General features: G+C 45.8%; 1 protein-coding gene across 1 annotated transcript; it reads left to right on the forward strand.

The window, feature by feature from the left end:
- The first annotated feature begins 426 nt into the window (after positions 1–426).
- On the forward strand, positions 427–19374 carry LOC125546876 (60S ribosomal protein L36-like). Its single transcript, XM_048710978.1, has 6 exons — positions 427–541; positions 16685–16774; positions 16881–16996; positions 17724–17924; positions 18374–18446; positions 19129–19374. The coding sequence occupies exons 1-5, from the start codon at positions 427–429 to the stop codon at positions 18374–18376; spliced, it is 525 nt and encodes a 174-aa protein (XP_048566935.1). The 3' UTR covers positions 18377–18446; positions 19129–19374.
- Positions 19375–19576: the final 202 nt, after the last annotated feature.

A 19576-nucleotide genomic window follows, 5' to 3' on the forward strand; every position in this document is an offset into this window, starting at 1 on the left:
CACCGACTTTATCAGCGAGATGGAGGGGAAGGGGTTGTCGGCCCCCGACCTTCGCACGGCAATGAAAGCGCCGCATTGAGCCGGCACGCCTATAGCCTGGGTGCCGAGCTTGGAGAAGAAGAACTCCCCCCAGAGCTTGAGGGTGGGGAGGACTCCGAGGAAGCCTTCGCACAAGGCCACGAAGGCGGACAGCAGCACCACCGTGTTGGGCGTGAGGTGGTGCGGCTGGAGGCCGTAGAACTCCAGGAAGGAGTGGACGAAGCTGCTCGCCGGCAGCCCCAACCCGCGCAGGCAGTGCGAGCGGAAGATGACCCGCTCGCTCTCCTGCGGTGCGGGGGAAATCTCCCCCCTCGGCGCAAGACACACCCGCACGTGATCCCCGCCGGGGAGCCGACGAGTCTTGCGGAGGAACTCGATGTGGTCGTCATGAACTTTGGAGCCGTCCCAGGTGCCGGAGCGCACCGGGGGAGGCGCGGCGGCAGAGGAAGAGCTCATCGCGAGCTGATCGCCGCGGCGTTCGTCGAAGCTTGGGCGCACGGAGGTGGGAAGAAGAAGAAGGAGGAGGAGAGCGAGGGGCAGTGAGAAGGAGGAGAGAGAGGAGTAGTGGGAAGGAGGGGCGCGCGTGCTCCGTCGCGCCCCCCCCTCTCCCCTACTTTAGCCTCGTGGGCTGCGAAGCCGAGGGGGCGGTCGTGGGATTTACTGTGCCCACGGCCCCACGACCCCCATGTTCCACGACAAAGTTACTGCGCCCAGTCGCCCCTCCACGGGAATCCCAACTGTCCGCCGGGGCCGCAGCGGATCCGCTCGGGCGTCGAGGCGTGGTAGTGGCGGGCCCCGCCTACGGGCCTGTCCCGTCGCGTGCATAGGCTGGCAGTATGGCCCAGCCGCGCGTTATCGTATGACAGGCCTAGAACGGGCGGCGGCCCGGAAGCTTAGCCAGCACGCTACTTGGATCCCGCCGCGACGTTCAAAATATTGTGCGAGTCAGAGTTGGGCGAGTCCGACTCCTTCTAGCCGGCCCGGCGGAAGTCAACCAAGAACCATGTGTTGAGCACCCGGAAAGAGAAACTGCTGAGGCTTGTCGGCCGATCGTCCGCGGCGCCTCACCAGCTTCGGGGACTACTGTCGGAGTAATGGGCCACGGGTAGGCCAACCCGAGCCCCAGAACCTTTCAAGACATCGGGGCAGACTGCGCCCCTCAAGACCCCAGGACAAAGAGCCGCCTTCGAGAAGTCGACGGCAAGATGGTCGGATGACCACTCACGGCCGTGTCCCAGGGACGACTTCAGGGAAAGCTGACTCCTGACTGGCGACTTCCAGAGAAGCCGGCTTTGGGGAGTCGGCCTGCGACTCCTACAAACCCCATGACCTCATCAAGTGGGACAGGGCAGGGGAGTGGCTACAGTGAAGCCCACTCCCGCCCCTTACCAAGGGCAGGCATGGCCACGGCACGCCGTACCCCGGAAGATCTCCGTGCGGCGTGGCACTGTTGCCATGCCGGCCCTGACATCAGCACCGCAGGACCGAATCCTGCACCCACGACGGCTTATCTGTACGGCCCAGAGGCAGCGGGTCCCACCAGTCAATCAGACCCCAGGAGACGGCAAGAGGACCACCAGTCGGACCCGTCGGGAGCCGGCCCCGGGGAGTCGGCCGAGCCCTCCCCTAGGGCCCATGCGCCATTAATCAAGATATGATGGAGAGTGGCAATAGTGACCGCCCGCCAGGCGGCGGGGCTGTTGCCACGACCCCATGATCAAGCCCGCGTCATCAGAAGCACGGCTACAGTAATCAGCAGCCGACAAGACCCGCCCGCGGCGGACGTGGCTTGTCGGCTTCGTACCAGGCCAGTCGGTGGGCCCCAGCAGTCGGCGGGGAAGACGGAGGCCAGAGGCGCTGACGGCTGGGCCCGCACCCAGCCGGATTACCATTGTACCCCTGGGGGGTAGGCCTATATAAACCCCCCAGGGCACCCATGCAAAGGGTTGGAACCCATTAGCTCTAGACCAGATCATATAGGAGGGAGAGAGCTAGCCTTGCCTTCTCCTACCTCCAGAAAACAGCTCAAGGAGCAATCCTGTAAACACTTGGCCATAGTGATCATGCGAGGACCCCGCAGAGCAGCAGTAGGGGTATTATCTCCCCGGAGAGCCCTGAAGCTGGGTAAGATTCGCCGGCGTGCATGTCTTCGCCTCATCCTGTTTCCAGGCACCGGCGATGTTCTACTCGCCCCCACCATGATAAGCCATCCTTTGGCATATGTCGCACCTAACCCCTGACACCGGGTGGAACAGCTGTCGGGTAGTGTCACTCGGCCACTAGGCTAGTTCAGTTGTTTCGTTACTAATAAGGCACTTCCTCAGGTGGTGATCTCCTCCTGCGCCTTTGTGCGCTCGCCGCGACGCCATTGTCTGCCATTGTGAACATGCTGAACAAACAAGAGGAATCTGGAGAGGACTGTACGTGGAGAGGCGGACAGTCGGGACCCACCAGGTCTATGGCCATACGCAAGCAAGTGCCTCATCGAAAAAATACTTCCTCCTAATGCTATACTGATGTTGGGGCCCACGGATTTGTCAACATAGTTACATTTTTAGGTGCTTCAACGTAGTTACTATAGGAGATAAATTCACAATGAAGCCGGGGAGCTGGCAGGTATCATTTATTATCACTGGTGCAGCAAGTATCAGCTGGGTTTTGGGCTGCCCCGTCTAAGCTTTCTTTTTTAACATGTGCAGCCCACGACCTCGGATGGGAGGTCTATAGGCCTGTTTATATTTTCTTGAGGGCCGTCATGTATTGACCGGCCTATGGACCTCCCATCCGAGGTTTTATTTTTCCTAAAACATCGGCAGCCCAATTTATGTATTTATTTTGAAGAAAACGCAGAGGTATGTTCTATTTTTCTATATAAGAATAGGAACGTCTGGTCCAACTTATGTTTCCCTTCTAACTATATTATATACATTTAAATTATTTTATATGTTACTATATATTATTGTTACTGTCATCATATATTTAACAGATACTTACATATGTAAGAAAACAATATCCCACATCTTATTAATTTATAAAAATAATTTCTTAACAATAAATCCTGGATTTTTTTGACAACAAAAATGCTCGTGATTGTGTACAAAAGCTTGGTAAGATTTAAGGACCAATGTAATAATAAATCACTTATTATTTAAATATATATAACAAAATGCTCAGCCCCTGTTTATTTTTTGATAACATTGCTGCGCCCACCCCAACATTATAATTAGAATCAGCCCAACAAAATCGTGTATTCGAAGAAAGTGCAAATGGCCTGTAATTTTTTAGGAAAAACATAAATGGGCCGCATGGACGCTACATTATTTGTTCACCCAGCCCAGCTAATGATCTATAATTCAAAAACAAAGAGATCAAATTGACTGTAAATTCTACCCCGCAAAAAAAGACTGTAAATTCTGAAAAATGTGTTGAATACATCCCACATTTTTGGAGGCTAAAATGTGGGCCAATAGGTCGAAGCTAATGCATGTCGTTATCAACTTAGTCAAAAAATGATTCTGACATCATTAGCCGTTGGATTTACATCCAACGACCGGCATCCATCTTCAATCTCTTGTCTTCTTCCTCCAGCGCCGCCGAGACCACCTGCTCCCGCCTCCTGCTGCTAGCAGCTCTGCTTAGCACGCTTCGTTATGAAGCGCTACTCCACCGTTGGCCAGGCCATCCCTCCACCCATCCACACCTCCTGTTCTTCTCCACCGACTGCCGAACCACACCGCACTAGAACCAGTTAACCCTCGTACACCTCTTTGTCCGTGACTCTACTCCCGCGTCTTCCCATCTCCGGCTCGTTGTTGTCCGGGGCCTCGCCGTCGACCACCACCTTGGATGCGCTCGGCGCGGAGTGGTCAACATGGTCAACAAACGCCACCATCGGAAGTAGACTGTGCGTGGAGAGGCTGACAGCTGGGTCCACGGCCGCACGCAAGGAAATGCCTCCTTATTACGCGCAAAATAATGATTCCTCCGCCTGACAGCTGGGACCCACTGGAAGGGCCTCTGTATTTCACGAAAAAAATGTTCCCACCGCTGACAGGTCGGACCCACCAGCTATATCTTCGCACGCAAGGAAGTGCCTCCTTATTACGCACAAAATAATGAATACCCCCTGCTAGCTGGGACCCACAATAGTGGGAGGCTGACTTCTGGGCCAACTAAGTTGATGGGGACGGAGGGCTTTGTCAACTTAGTCAATATGAACGATTCTAGCTTCAGTGACCGTACGATGTTCATCCAACGGCCGTAGTGCTTCTTCAACCTCTGGTCTTCTTGCTCCAGCCGCCCAAACCAGCGTCGGTCGTGCCTCGTGCTCCTGCCTCCCGTGGCTGGCTGCGATGCTGCGGAGGCCTCACCACCCCCTACTACTCCCACCGCTGGCCAGTCCATCCCTCTACTCACCCACACCCCTGTTATTCTGCGGCGATGGCAGCCTCACACCGCAGCGAACCAGTGAACCCTCATACTCCTCTACGCGTGGGCATCCACTACCGCGTCTTCCCCGGCTCCGCGTCGTCCCCTTCCTAGGCCTCGCCGTCGTCCACCGCCCTGGTGCTCTCGACGCGGCGTGGTCAACGTGGTCAAGGAACGGCTTCCATCGGACGTGGACTGTACGTGGAGAGGTTGACAGCTGGGTCCATGGCCGCAACAAGGAAGTGCCTCCTTATTACACGGAAAATAATGATTCCTCCACCTGACAGCAGGGACCCACCGAACAGGCAACCGTATTTCGCGAAAAAAACATTTCCCCCTGACTGTTGGGACCTACCAGCGACATCTTCGCACGCAAGGAAGTGCATCCGGGCAAAAAAATGATTCGCCCCCTGACTACTAGGATCCACCAGCTACATCTTCGCACGCAAGGAAGTGCCTGACAGTCGGGACCCACCTGGTCGAAGCGTACGTAGCGTTGTCATTCTGGTCGCGAACGTGTACGTACATACTAGTCCATGTAGAGGCGCACACGTGTCGTATTAGAGGCTCGCACGTAGCATGTACATGTACATACAGCGGCCAGTGCGCAAGAAAGAAGATACGGCCACATACGTACATACGGACAGGGTCTCGAACGCCTACTCGCGCATACGTACGGCCAGGGCTCTTGTACATTGTTGGGTCAGAACAGAGAATCATCATTGTCATCGTGTTCATGGGGAGCCAACCGGCTGGGTCGGAACGGAATGCGTCGTCGTGTTCATCGGGAGGGCTTGGGCGGAACATCCGATGGAAACAAGGCCTGGCGTACGGCAGAACGGAGGAAACGACCTTGTGTTCGACTGGCCATGGTCGAAACGGGATTCTTTTCATCGGGAGGGGTCTGGTGTACCGCAAAACGGAGGAAACGGACCTCCTACGGTCGAAACAGGGGTCCCGTTCATCAGGAGGGGTGTGGCGTACCGCAAAATAGAGGAAACAGACTTGTGTTGGAGCGCTACGATCAAAACGGGGGTCCTGTTCATTAGGAGTGGTGTGGCGTATCACAAAACGGGACTCCACGGGATACTGTTCATCTCCACCGTCGAACCCCCAGCCTCCACGGGCTACTGTTCATCCACCGTCGACCTCCTCCAGCCTCGACCCGCGTATGTTCATCCACGGGCTCCTGTTCATCCAGCCTCCACCATGCGCTAATCCACTGGCTACTGTTCAACCTGCCCTCTCCACGGGCTCCTGTTCAACCACCCCTCCTAGGGCTACTGTTCATCCAGCCCTCCACCGTTTACTGTTCATCCAGCCCTCACGGGGTCGTCCTGTTCATCCAGCCCTCCATGGGGTCCTGTTCATCCAACCCCAACCGGCTCGATCAATCGGGGTCCTGTTCATCTAGTCCCAACCGGCTCGATCAATCGGGGTCCTGTTCATCCAGAGGCGACACCACGGGGTCCTGTTCATCCACCCCCACCGGGGACTATTCATCCAAACCACCCAGCATTGCTCACTGTTCATCCAGAGGCAGCATCGATCGACTTCAGTTAGTGATAACCCACAAGTATAGGGGATCGCAACAGTTTTCGAGGGTAGAGAATTCAACCCAAATTTATTGATTCAACACAAGGGGAGCCAAAGAATATTCTCAAGTATTAGCAACTGAGTTGTCAATTCAACCACACCTGGAAACTTAATATCTGTAGCAAAGTGTTTAGTAGCAAAGTAATATGATAGTAGTGGTAACAGTGGCAAAAGGTAACGATAGCAAAAGTAATGTTTTTGGTATTTTGTAGTGATGATAACAATAGCAACGGAAAAGGAAATAAGCGAAGAACAATATATGGAAAGCTCGCAGGCAATGGATCGGTGATGGAGAATTATGCCGGATGCGGTTCATCATGTAACAATCATAACCTAGGGTGACACAGAACTAGCTCCAGTTCATCAATGTAATGTCGGCATGTATTCCGAATATAGTCATACGTGCTTATGGAAAGAACTTGCATGACATCTTTTGTCCTACCCTCCCATGGCAGCGGGGTCCTAGCGGAAACTAAGGGATATTAAGGCCTCCTTTTAATAGAGTACCAGAACAAAGCATTAACACATAGTGAATACATGAACTCCTCAAACTACGGTCATCACCGGTAATTATCCCGATTATTGTCACTTTGGGGTTAACGGATCATAACACATAATAGGTGACTATAGGCTTGCAAGATAGGATCAAGAACTCTCATATATTGATGAAAACATAATAGGTTCAGATTTGAAATCATGGCACTCGGGCCCTAGTGATCTTAGAACATAGTGGATACTAGGAATCAAACCCTAACAAAACTAACTCGATTACATGATAAATCTCATCCAACCCATCACCGTCCAGCAAGCCTATGATGGAATTACTCACGCACGGCGGTGAGCATCATGAAATTGGTGATCGAGGATGGTTGATGATGACGATGGCGACGGATTCCCCTCTCCGAAGCCCCGAACGGACTCCAGATCAACCCTCCCGAGAGAGTTTAGGGCTTGGCAGCGGCTCCATATCGTAAAATGTGATGAATCCTTCTCTCTTGATTTTTCTCCCCAAAAGTGAATATATGGAGTCCAGGTTGAGGTCGGTGGAGCGTCAGGGGGCCCACGAGGCAGGGGGCGCGCCCAGGGGATCAGGCGCGCCCCCACCCTCGTGGACAGGTCGGGCACCCCCTGATGTGGATCTTCCTTCCAATATTCCTTTATATTCCAAAATAATGCTCCGTTGATTTTTAGGTCATTCTGAGAACTTTTATTTCTGCACAAAAATAACACCATGGCGATTCTGCTGAAAACAGCGTCAGTCCGGGTTAGTTCCATTCAAATCATGCAAGTTAGAGTCCAAAACAAGGGCAAGCGTGTTTGGAAAAGTAGATATGGCGGAGACGTATCAACTCCCCCAAGCTTAAACCTTTGCTTGTCCTCAAGCAATTCAATTGATAAACTGAAAGTGATAAAGAAAAACTTTTACAAACTCTGTTTCCTCTTGTTGTTGTAAATATGTAAAGCCAACATTCAAGTTTTTAGCAAAGATTATGAACTAACCATATTCACAATAACATTTAGGTCTCATGTTTACTCATATCAATGGCATAATCAACTAGCGAGCAATAATAATAAATCTCGGATGACAACACTTTCTCAAAACAATCATGATATGATATAACAAGATGGTATCTCGCTAGCCCTTTCTGAGACTGCAAAACATAAATGTAGAGCACCTTTAAAGATCAAGAACTGACTAGACATTGTAATTCATGGTAAAAGAGATCCAGTCAAGTCATACTCAATGTAAACTAATAGTAATACATGCAAATGACAGCGGTGCTCTCCAACTGGTGCCTTTTAATAAGAGGATGATGACACAACAAAAAAGTAAATAGATAGGCCCTTCACAGAGGGAAGCATGGATTTGCAGAGGTGCCAGAGCTCAGTTTTGGAATAGATATGAATAATATTTTGAGCGGTGTACTTTCATTGTCAACATAACAACCGAGAGATGGCGATATGTTCCATGCTACACACATTATAGGCGGTTCCCAAACAGAATGGTAAAGTTTATACTCCCCCTCCACCAACAAGCATCAATCCATGGCTTGCTCGAAACAACGAGTGCCTCCAACTAACAAGAGTCCCGGGGGAGTTTTGTTTGCAGTTATTTTGATTTGATTTGCATAAAGCATGGGACTGGGCATCCCGGTGACCAGCCATTTTCTCATGAGTGAGCAGCGGAGTCCACTCCTCTTGAGAATAACCCGCCTAACATGGAAGATACGGACAACCCTAGTTGATACATGAGCTATTCGACCATACAAAACAGAATGTTTATTTGAAGGTTTAGAGTTTGGCACATACAAATTTACTTGGAATGGCAGGTAGATACGGTATATAGGTAGGTATGGTGGACTCATATGGAAATATGGAACAAGTTTGGGGTTTATGGAATTGGATGCACAAGCAGTATTCCCGCTTAGTACAAGTGAAGGCTAGCAAAAGACTGGGAAGCGACCAGCTAGAGAGCGACAACAATCATGAACATGCATTAAAATTAATCAACTCCGAATGCAAGCAGGAGTAGGGTATAATGCACCATGAACATAAATATCGTAGAGTCTATGTTGATTTTGTTTCAACTACATGCGTGAACATGTGCCAAGTCAAGCCACTCGAATCGTTCAAAAGAGGATACCACCCTATCATACCACATCACAACCATTTTAATAGCATGTTGGCACGCAAGGTAAACCATTATAAGCTCCTAGCTAATTAAGCATTACATAAGCAACTATAATCTCTAATTGTCATTGCAATCATGTTTATTCATAGTAGGCTGAATCAGGAATGATGAACTAATCATATTTACAAAAACAAGAGAGGTCGAGTTCATACCAGCTTTTCTCATCTCAATAAGTTCATCATATAAACATCATTATTGCCTTTCACTTGCACGACCGAATAGTGTGGATAATAGTAATAGTGCACGTGCATTGGACTAAGCTGGAATCTGTGAGCATTCAATTCAAGAGAGAAGACAAGGTAATATGGGCTCTTTGTTAGATCAACAATAATGCATATGAGAGCCACTTTAACATTTTGATTATGGTCTTCTCCTCTCGACCCCCAAAGAACAAGAAAAGAAATAAAACTATTTACACGAGAAAGCTCCCAACAAGCAAAAGAAGAACGAGAAATCTTTTTGAGTTTTCTTTTTAATTACTACTACAAGCATGGAAAGTAAACTAATTAAAAGCTACAACTAATTTTTTTTGTTTTTCTTAAGGTTTATTAAACACACAAGAAGAAAGCATAAAAGGGAAAATGAACTAGCATGGATGATACAATGAAAAAGTATGAGCACCGACAACTAGCAATGAGTGTGTGAACATGAATGTAATGTCGATGTGAAATACGTACTCCCCCAAGTTTAGGCTTTTGGCCTAAGTTGGTCTATGGGGGAGATGCAGCAGCTATTGCCTCATGAGCTGCCGCTTGGAGACGGGTCATCTCCGTCCTCCTCTTATACTCGTCCGCCTCCTCCCTGGTTATAACATATCTCCCTTTTGCATGAAAGTCAAACAAAGCAGGAGCAGGGAGAGCGGCGTGATAGGTGCATCGTCTATTAAAGATTAGTCAGTACTAGAGGAACTGGTCGTTCCTCTCAACAAACTGATGACGAACCATCGCATCATAATCCAAATAAATAGGAGGCAACTCAATATCATACACACGTATGGGTACACCAAGAAAATTAGCTAGACGGGTTGCATAAATTCCACCGAAGAGATCTCCACTAAATCTATTATTATGCAACCTACGTGCAACAATGGCTCCCAAATTATAATGTCTATCTTCTAATACAACACTCCTGAGAACACTAAGGTCAGGGACACACATGTGACATGCTTCATCCTTACCATTTATGCACCTACCTATGAAGAGAGCAAAATAATGTATAGCAGGAAAATGAATGCTCCCTATGGTAGCTTGTGTTATGTCTCTAGATTCCCCTGTAGTTATACTAGCAATAAAGTCTCTAAATTCAGATTTGCGAGGTTCATTAGGACTACCCCATTGTGGAAGTTTGCAAGCAGTGTTAAAATCCTCTAAGTCCATACTATAAGAATTTTCATAGAGATCAAACATGACAGTTTGAGAATTGCATGATGAAGAAAATTCAAACCTCCTCACAAAGGAATCAATGAGATGGTGGTACTGGCGGCATCTGTCTGCCTCGAAGCTCTCAAGATCAGCATTACGCCAATGTGTTAAATTCTTCCTTGATTCCTGCTTGATCCATAAAGTCCTCTGAAGGCCATTCACAAGCTCGCACTTGAGCTTCTCTCGGTGGTTCTTCGTCGGCATTGCGCATTGCGAGCCTGGGTCCTTGCTTCCTTGAAGGACCACCTTGGTACATGTTCCTAAACATATTTCTTCCTCAACAATATTGATAGCAATTACTCCTACAAGTGCCTAGAGGCAGCATCCAGCACCGGGAACTGTTCATCCAAACCACCCAGCAATGCTCACTGTTCATCCAGAGGCAGCATCGATCGACTTCAGTTAGTGATAACCCACAAGTATAGGGGATCGCAACAGTTTTCGAGGGTAGAGTATTCAACCCAAATTTATTGATTCGACACAAGGGGAGCCAAAGAATATTCTCAAGTATTAGCAGCTGAGTTGTCAATTCAACCACACCTGGAAACTTATTATCTACAGCAAAGTGTTTAGTAGCAAAGTAATATGATAGTAGTGGTAACAGTGGCAAAAGGTAACGATAGCAAAAGTAATGTTTTTGGTATTTTGTAGTGATGATAACAATAGCAACGGAAAAGTAAATAAGCGAAGAACAATATATGGAAAGCTCATAGGCAATGGATGGTGATGGTGAATTATGCCGGATGCGGTTCATCATGTAACAGTCATAACCTAGGGTGACACAGAACTAGCTCCAATTCATCAATGTAATGTAGGCAAGTATTTTGAATATTGTCATACGTGCTTATGGAAAGAACTTGCATGACATCTTTTGTCCTACCCTCCCGTGGCAGCGGGGTCCTAGCGGAAACTAAGGGATATTAAGGTCTCCTTTTAATAGAGTACCGGAACAAAGCATTAACACATAGTGAATACATGAACTCCTCAAACTACGGTCATCACCGGTAAGTATCCCGATTATTGTCACTTCGAGGTTAATGGATCATAACACATAATAGGTCACTATAGACTTGCAAGATAGGATCAAGAGCTCTCACATATTGATGAAAACATAATAGGTTCAGATCTGAAATCATGGCACTCGGGCCCTAGTGACAAGCATTAAGCATAGAAAAGTCATAGCAACATCAATCTCAGAACATAGTGGATACTAGGGATCAAACCCTAACAAAACTAAATCGATTACATGATAAATCTCATCCAACCCATCACTGTCCAACAAGCCTACGATGGAAATACTCACGCACGGCGGTGAGCATCATGAAATTGGTGATGGAGGATGGTTGATGATGATGATGGTGGCGGATTCCCCTCTCCGGAGCCCCAAACGGACTCCAGATTAGCCCTCCCGAGAGAGTTTAGGGCTTGGCGGCGGCTCCGTATCGTAAAACGCAATGAATCCTTCTCTCTTGGTTTTTTCTCCCCAAAAGTGAATATATGGAGTCCAGGTTGAGGTCGGTGGAGCGTTAGGGGGCCCACAAGGCAGGGGGCGTGCCTAGGGGGGCAGGCGCGCCCCCACCCTCATGGACAGGTGGGGCACCCCTTGACGTGGATCTTCCTTCCAATATTCCTTATATATATTCCAAAATAATGCTCCGTTGATTTTCAGGTCATTCTGAGAACTTTTATTTCTGCACAAAAATAACACCATGGCAATTCTGCTAAAAACAACGTCAGTCCGGGTTAGTTCCATTCAAATCATGCAACTTAGAGTCCAAAACAAGGGCAAACGTGTTTGGAAAAGTGGATACGACCGAGACATATCAGTTAGCAGCAGTAGCGAAGGAATCACTCGATCGGGTTCAGTTAACAGCCATCGATCGATCGCTCGGGTTCAGTAACGCGTAGCCTGCAATGCACTCGCTCGGGTTTAGTAGGCGAACGCCTCGCTCGGGTTCAGTTAGAGCCCAACGCCTCGCACCCACGCACGTGCATGTACGAGAGAAACGCGTAAACCTCCATGCATCGCTCGACCCCAACCACCCACCATATCCGGGAACACCCTGATATTTTCCTCGCCCTCGCTTCTACCACGGTTTTTTCCGTCATGGATGGCCCAACACTACAAGAAATATGTCAACTAGTGACCTTCTCTTAGTGACCCCAGCTGAATTGGTCGTAAATCCATGGACATTTCGTTTGGAAGGCTCAAACCCTGAAATTGCCTTACACCAAATTGTCATAAAGCAGAAAAAGTGGTCAATGACCTTATTTCTACCTGATTACAACCAATATAAATGGTCATGCGGTTGTGAACGTGGATGCATTGGTACTTATTGCTATGACTAGGCGCCACCTCATCAGTTTTGCCTATGTGTCATGTCCATGTGTCAATTTTTGCCCTAGGTTGTGAAGCAACCTATATTTCTGTCATTCCCAAAATTCCCCAAAAATCTCATAAATTCTCTGGGTCATATATTCGTCAAATATGTAAACATCCTTCCTTGCCTAGTTCAAAAATAATTCAACAATATTCATTTTCCTATTCTGTTCACAACAATACTTTGTGAAGGAAGTGCTATTTATATATTCTTGATTGTCCTCAAAATTTTTGGGCACTCTTTCCTGTCCAAATCATTGCCTCATGACAAAATTGAGCTCCATTTGCCCAGTAAATCTTCCTCGGCAAATTTCCAAAGTTTTTTTTCCACCTAGAAGCATTGTGAAGGAAGTACCATTTATATATATATCCAAATGACATGAAATTTATACAGTTCCTTCATATGCCCAAATTATCACCCTCCTCCAAATTGCAGCTCAGTCAAATCATCTATGTGAGCCTAGGTTCAATTTATATTTTATGGCCAGATTGGCACATTGCAAAGCAAGTGTTATCCAGATCCCTCCTATTACCCTCCAACTTTTTGGGCACTCTTCCATACCCAAATTATTGCCACATGATAATATTCAGCTCCATTTTCCTGGTAAATCTTTCTCAGGAAATTTCCAAAGTTTCTATCTCGAGAGAAGCTTTGTGAAGTAAGTACTAGCTAGGCTTACCCAAATGATTTAAAAATTTACCAAGGCATGACCATACCTATGTAACTTACCTACACCAAATTTGAGCTCATTTCATTTATCCAATTTCTCTCGCTAATTTTCTCAAGTTTTTGTCCAGGGAATAGCATTGTGAAGGAAGTACCACTTTGGCAAGTCCAAATGGTATCAATTTTCTACAGTGCTTTCCTATGCCCAAATAATCACCCCCACCAAATTTCAGCTCAATCCATTCATTATTTTGTGCCCAGCTTCAACATTCATATTTCTGTCCAGTGTGGTACTTTGCAAAGCAAGTACCACCTAGGCTCCTCCTTTTGAGCTAAAAAATTGTGAAGACAGTCTTCTTAGTAGATGATCATCCTCAGCCAAAACTCACGCCCATTGGCCATGTGCATTTCCCGTATCACTAATCAAACACTTGGCTGCTAATTCATGTTTGAGCATAGTTCGGTCTCCTCGTGAGAATCTTATGTTGTAATTTTCTTCCTAGCACCTTCCTGGGGAGTACCCAACCCCCTAGACATGCCTAGGCCGCCCAGATCACATGGCAACACCACGGTCACGCGGTGACCACGCGGCGGGCATGCGAGTTTACGCGCTCTGGAGTTGGGGCCCTCGTCCACCATCCAAACCTCGATGTATCGCCACCAAACCATGCATTTCTGATTAAATAGATACTTATAAACCTATAAATGATTTTTGTAAAAAATAAAGAGCAAACTATAAGGTAGATGCAGTTCAAAATTGACCCGCTTCCTACTGAATCGGCAGAAATTTGTCTTTTTCACAAGTGGTGGATCAAAACTTTTGACACCCAACAATTTTGTCAATTATGCATTAAATATGGCCTAATATTTTAGAAAAATGATTTGATCCAATTTTGCAATAAATATATGGTGGCTCCTTCACAAAAAAACTCATTTTGGGCATTCAAAAAATGGAAAATGAATTTTCCGTGCAAAGAAAGTGAAAACTCCCTTAGGCAACATTGTTTGGAGATCATTTGAACAAACTATGCCATGAATGTGGCCATAAGATTGCTCATTTTGGCTTGAAAACCCTAAATCTTCACGCAAGATAGCTCATTTCTAAGAACACTTTTTTAAAATAATTGCCGTATTACAAGTTTATTATTTTTTCTGGAAACTTGGTCACATATAATGACACAATGCGAAGGTTTTCCAATTTTTTGAATTTTTTATGCCCGTTTCAAAATGCGATCAAAACGGCGGGTTTGGCCATTCCTAGCTAGTGGTTGAATCTTGGAAATTTTTTGATGTTTATCTGATTAAACAGATACTTGTGTACCTAGAAATGATTTTTGAAAAAAATAAAGAGCAAACTATGAGGTAGCTGCAGTTCAAATTTGACTTGGTTCCTGCTAAATCGGCGGAAATTTATCTTTTTCACTAGAGGTGGATCAAAACTTTTGACACCCAACCATTTGGTAAATTATGCATTAAATATGGCCTAGTATTTTAGAAAATTAATTTGGTACAATTTTGCAACAATTATTTGGTAGGTCCTTCACAAAAAAGCTCATTTTGGTCAAAAAAATGGAAAATGATTTTTTCGTGCAAAGAAAATGATAACTTCCTTAGGCAACATTGTTTGGAATTCCAAGATGCATCCTTGTGCATAATATTGGATCATTTGAACAAACTATGCCATGAATATGGCCATAAGATTGATCATTTGGCTTGAAAGCCATGAATCTTCACACATGATAGCTTATTTCTGAGAACACTTTTTAAAAATAATTTTCATATTACAAGTTTATTATTTTTCCTGGTAAATTGGTCACATATAATGACACAATGTGAAGGTTTTCCAATTTTCCAATTTTTTAATTTTTTATCCCCGTTCCAAAATGCGGTCAAAATTGCGGGCTTGACCGTTCCTAGCTAGTTGTTGAATATTGGAAAACTTTTGATGTTTCTCTAATTAAATAGATAGTTATGTACCTAGAAATGATTTTTTGGAAAAAATAAAGAGCAAACTATGAGGCACCTGCAGTTCAAATTGGACCCGCTTCCTACTAAATCGGCAGAAATTTGTCTTTTTCATAAGAGGTGGATAAAAACTTTTAACACCCAACTATTTGGTTAATTGTGCATTAAATATGTCCTAGTATTTTAGAAAATTGATTTGGCACAATTTTACAACAAATATTTGGTAGGTCCTTCACAAAAAAACTCATTTTGGGCACTCAAAAAATGGAAAGTGATTTTTTCGTGCAAAGAAAATGATAACTTCCTTAGGCAACATTGTTTGGAATTCCAAGATGCACCCTTGTGCACAATATGAGATCATTTGAACAAACTATGCCATGAATGTGGGCATAAGATTGATCATTTGGCTTGAAAAGCCATGAATCTTCACGCATGATTGCTCATTACCGTTTTACAAGTTTATTTTTTTCCTGAAAACTTGGTCACATATGATGACACAATGCGAAGGTTTCCAATTTTTTTGATCTGTTTAATTCTTTATGCCAATTTCAAAATGCGGTTAAAACCATGGGCATAACCGTTCGTAGCTGCGAGTGGAATCTTACAAAACTCATACTTTTGACACCCAACCATTTGGTCATTTGTGCATTAAATATGTCCTAGTATTTTAGAAAATTGATTTGGTACAATTTTGCAACAATTATTTGGTAGGTTCTTCACAAAAAACCTTATTTTGGGCACTGGAAAAATGGAAAATATTTTTTCGTGCAAAGAAACTGAAAAATTCCTTAGTCAACATTGTTTGTCATTCAAGATACAAACTTGTGCACAATGTGAGACCATTTTTTTTTCATGTGTAAAAGTAGAAGAAAAACAAAAGATAAAACACAAATCACATATACTCTATTCCCATTGGTGGAGTTGGTTTGACACGGATCGATGACATGGCGCCCATCCATCCATCCATCATCCCACATGCATCCATCCATCTATCTACAGAAAAGAAAAAAAAAAGAAAATGAAAAGTGGAAACCCCCACGGCCCCACCCACCCAATCTGACCCCTCCCCCTCGTCTCCCACCCACCCCGGTCCCATCCCACCCACACCGCCGCCGCCTCATCCCTCCCAAACCTCCCCGTGGCTAGGGTTTCAGGGGGCGGCGCGCACCACTTCAACACCGCCGGCGACCACAACTACGGCCTCCACCTCCCTTCCCTCCCCTCACTGGCCGGATATCCACCCAATTCCTCTCCCTCCCCTGATTCCTCTCCAGTCCCCCCGTTGGCCGGAGATCCACCACGCCTTACTCAACGGCGGCTGAATCCCGACGCTCCTCCGCCTTCCCACCTCGCCTCACTCAACCCCGCGGCCCTCGCTCGCTCGACTCCTCCCCTCCCCACACCAATCCTCGTCGCCCTTTCCCCAAACCCTACCTTCGCGAAGCTTCCATGAACATGGATCGCCTGCCAAGGAGCGCCACGGGCACCGGTATGAGCGGATGCAGCCGGAGCCGGCCCCCGAGGGGGACGCGTCGGCCTCTTCCTCGTCCTCGCTGTCGGCACCAGCTCACTTCTCCTAGGTAAAGGTAAGCTCCCCCACGGCCGCCGCAGATCCAAACCATCTCCTCCTCCGTTCCCCGCCTCACTTCTCCCCGTCGCTAATGTAGGTTGTGGCTTCTACTGGTTGTGCAGGGGAAAGGTTCGCCCATGGCTTCGTCGCAGCCAAGTCGGGCCTCTTCGTGGGCATTAACAAGGGCCACGTCGTCACCAAGCGCGAGCTGCCGCCACGCCCGTGCGAACGCAAGGGGGTAACCTTCTTCCACCCTTGTTATGCTTGTGCATGTGCTGTTACCGCAAGGGTGATACAGATGACGCTGGTGCTGCTGTGCTTGTGCCTGTGCTGATATCCGAGACACATCTTGCATACAGATGACGCTGGTGCTGTTGTGCTTGTGCCTGTGCTGTTCTATTGATCTGTGCGAGTTTCAAGCGTTAGGCTCGATTTCTTGTTGGTAGATTGTGTGGCATGGTAGCTTGCTTGCTTCGATATGGACCAACAGCGAGTCTTCCGTAGATCATGGCTTGCTGCTGGTTTTGGTGGATCTAAAGTGTGCGGTCGTTTCTATTGGAAGGTTTTTGTGTCTTTCCTTTTGAGTGATCCAAGAAAGCTAGTTGGTTAATTGGTGAAATATTTCATCTTGCTAAGAATGATCACCTTGCTTTGCTCAGCTGGTCATTTGAAGATATGTATATGATATGCCCATGGGCATCATATTTTGGGCTTTCTTTAGAAATTTCTTTGACTATGTAGTGTAGATAAATAAATACTCTTAGCATACTATATTTGAGGTGTTCTAGTTTATTTGGTAGACGAAATTCAGTTTAGATTCTGAATTTGTTGAATATGTGACAATTCCTTCATTCCCAAGTGCAATAGATCCTTTGTGGTAGTAAGAATTCATATTATTGTGATGTTTACTCCTATTTAAGTTTTTCATTCTCATTGTTCTGACCGGTTACCATTTTGGTTTGCAGAAAGGTACCAAGAGGGTGCATTTCGCCAGGAACTTGATCAGGGAGGTCGCTGAGTTTGCTCCATATGAGAAGCGTATCACTGAGCTTCTCAAGGTTGGCAAGGACAAGCGTGCCCTGAAGGTGGCGAAGCGAAAGTTGGGTACCCACAAGAGGGCGAAGAAGAAGAAGAGAGGAGATGTCCAGTGTCCTCATGAAGATGAGGTGTGTAAAATTTGGGCAATTCTGGAACTAACTAGGAGTTAGGACGCTATATTTTATTAAAAATGAGTTGCTGTGAACTAGTATCAGTTGCAAAATGTGTTACATATTGACCCGAAGGTCGGTATCATGACTCGTAGAGGCATTAAAAGTAATAATATGCATACTTGTTTCAAGGATTAGGTAAAGTTGTCATGATACATTACATTCATTCTTAGTATGGAAGTTGAAGCAACCCCTAGTACTAAATTTTCTATGGCTCGCTTCCTTCGCTGTGAAGACAGAGCGGGTGGAGAGTTTTGCCGGCGTGCGCGCAAGTGCTTTGATTAGTAAAAAAATGTAAACATGCTCATCATATGCTATCTGATTCTGAGTCGATTTAGATTAATTATGATTTTGTTATTCTGCTTTATGATTTACTCAATCACTATTGTTTCATGATGATTATGCAGTAATGCTCCTCTTCTTCCTCGACCACCTGAACCACCATGCCGGTGGGCTCCTGAAGCATCAACTTCAATAACGGTGACCATCCATTCCTCCATTCCTTGCTTTCAGCCATTGTTTTAGTTCTCCTAGAGCTAGCTAGCTTAGTCTGCTACGGTTTGGGGGTGCTTTGGGTTTCAATTCACTGCAGCAGAAGTACCATTCTTTTGCCTTTTTCAGTTGGATTCCTTTGATTGTTTGGCATCAGAACCTGTTCAAGGAGATTTGCTTTTGGTAGATGCAGAGTATAGATTAAGTATTCCATAAAATTCACCACATGAGTATACTACTTAATAGCCAATTTTCATGGTCAAATTCAGCCCTGGATGCAAATGGACGTCATGATTCTGTTATGCGCCGAGGTCGGTGGTCGAATTGAGGCGCCTCTGGACTGTAGTGTATTAGGTTGCGTGGAGTAGTAAAACTTAGTGTTGTATTGAGGATTGAGGGTGGCTGGGCTTATAAGTTAATCATCAGCATGAATGCTCTGTTTGTCTGATCCTCAGAAGTTAATGCTTCGCTCGTCTGGGTGTGTGATAATGCCATGTGTCTTGTGCAATCAGATTACATTTCTGTTTGTTGGTAATATAAAAAATATTCGTGCTGCCAAAATTTTCACAGTGCACGCCTTTTATTTCTTTAGTTTGATTTTTCCCTTGTATTCAATATGCTTCTAGTGGCTGATCCTTCCATTTTTGTTGTGGCATCTTTATTTTCACAGGTGTTGTGTGTTCTCGAAGATGGAAGAGGAAGAAAACCTATTTTTGTTGAACTAAATTTTCTGTATTCTGTTTTGTTGTATGTATCATTTGAGAGTTTCGTATAGGAACAAGTGATACTATTTTGTAGGGCTTTATGGCCTGTGATGTAAACATATTTAGTGCTGAAATATGAAATTATTTGCAAAATTTGTTGAAAAGGTGGATCATATGTGTGAATATGTGAATGGGCTGAAAAGAGTACTGGACCAACTCCAGGATTGAATTAATATTTTAATGTATAAAAATGCCAAATGTAAACCAGAAATGGGCTGCACAAAATTGTACATATATTCTTGAAAGGCCAAAAGTGCATAAAAATTGATGGGCTGACCAGTTGGGCTTGGCCCATGTAGCAGACAAAAATTAACAGAAATAAATATATTAAATGGGTTGAATTAATGGGCTCGG

Source organism: Triticum urartu, chromosome 3 (assembly GCF_003073215.2).
Source record: "Triticum urartu cultivar G1812 chromosome 3, Tu2.1, whole genome shotgun sequence".
Lineage (NCBI taxonomy): Eukaryota > Viridiplantae > Streptophyta > Magnoliopsida > Poales > Poaceae > Triticum > Triticum urartu.

Coding starts and splice junctions, on each gene's coding strand:
- LOC125546876 (XM_048710978.1), top strand. CDS start 427: ATGAACTTTGGAGCCGTCCCAGGTGCCGGAGCGCACCGGGGGAGGCGC. Junction 542..16,684: donor CGAAGCTTGGGCGCACGGAG/GTGGGAAGAAGA, acceptor CACCGGTATGAG/CGGATGCAGCCGGAGCCGGC. Junction 16,997..17,723: donor GCCCGTGCGAACGCAAGGGG/GTAACCTTCTTC, acceptor TTTGGTTTGCAG/AAAGGTACCAAGAGGGTGCA.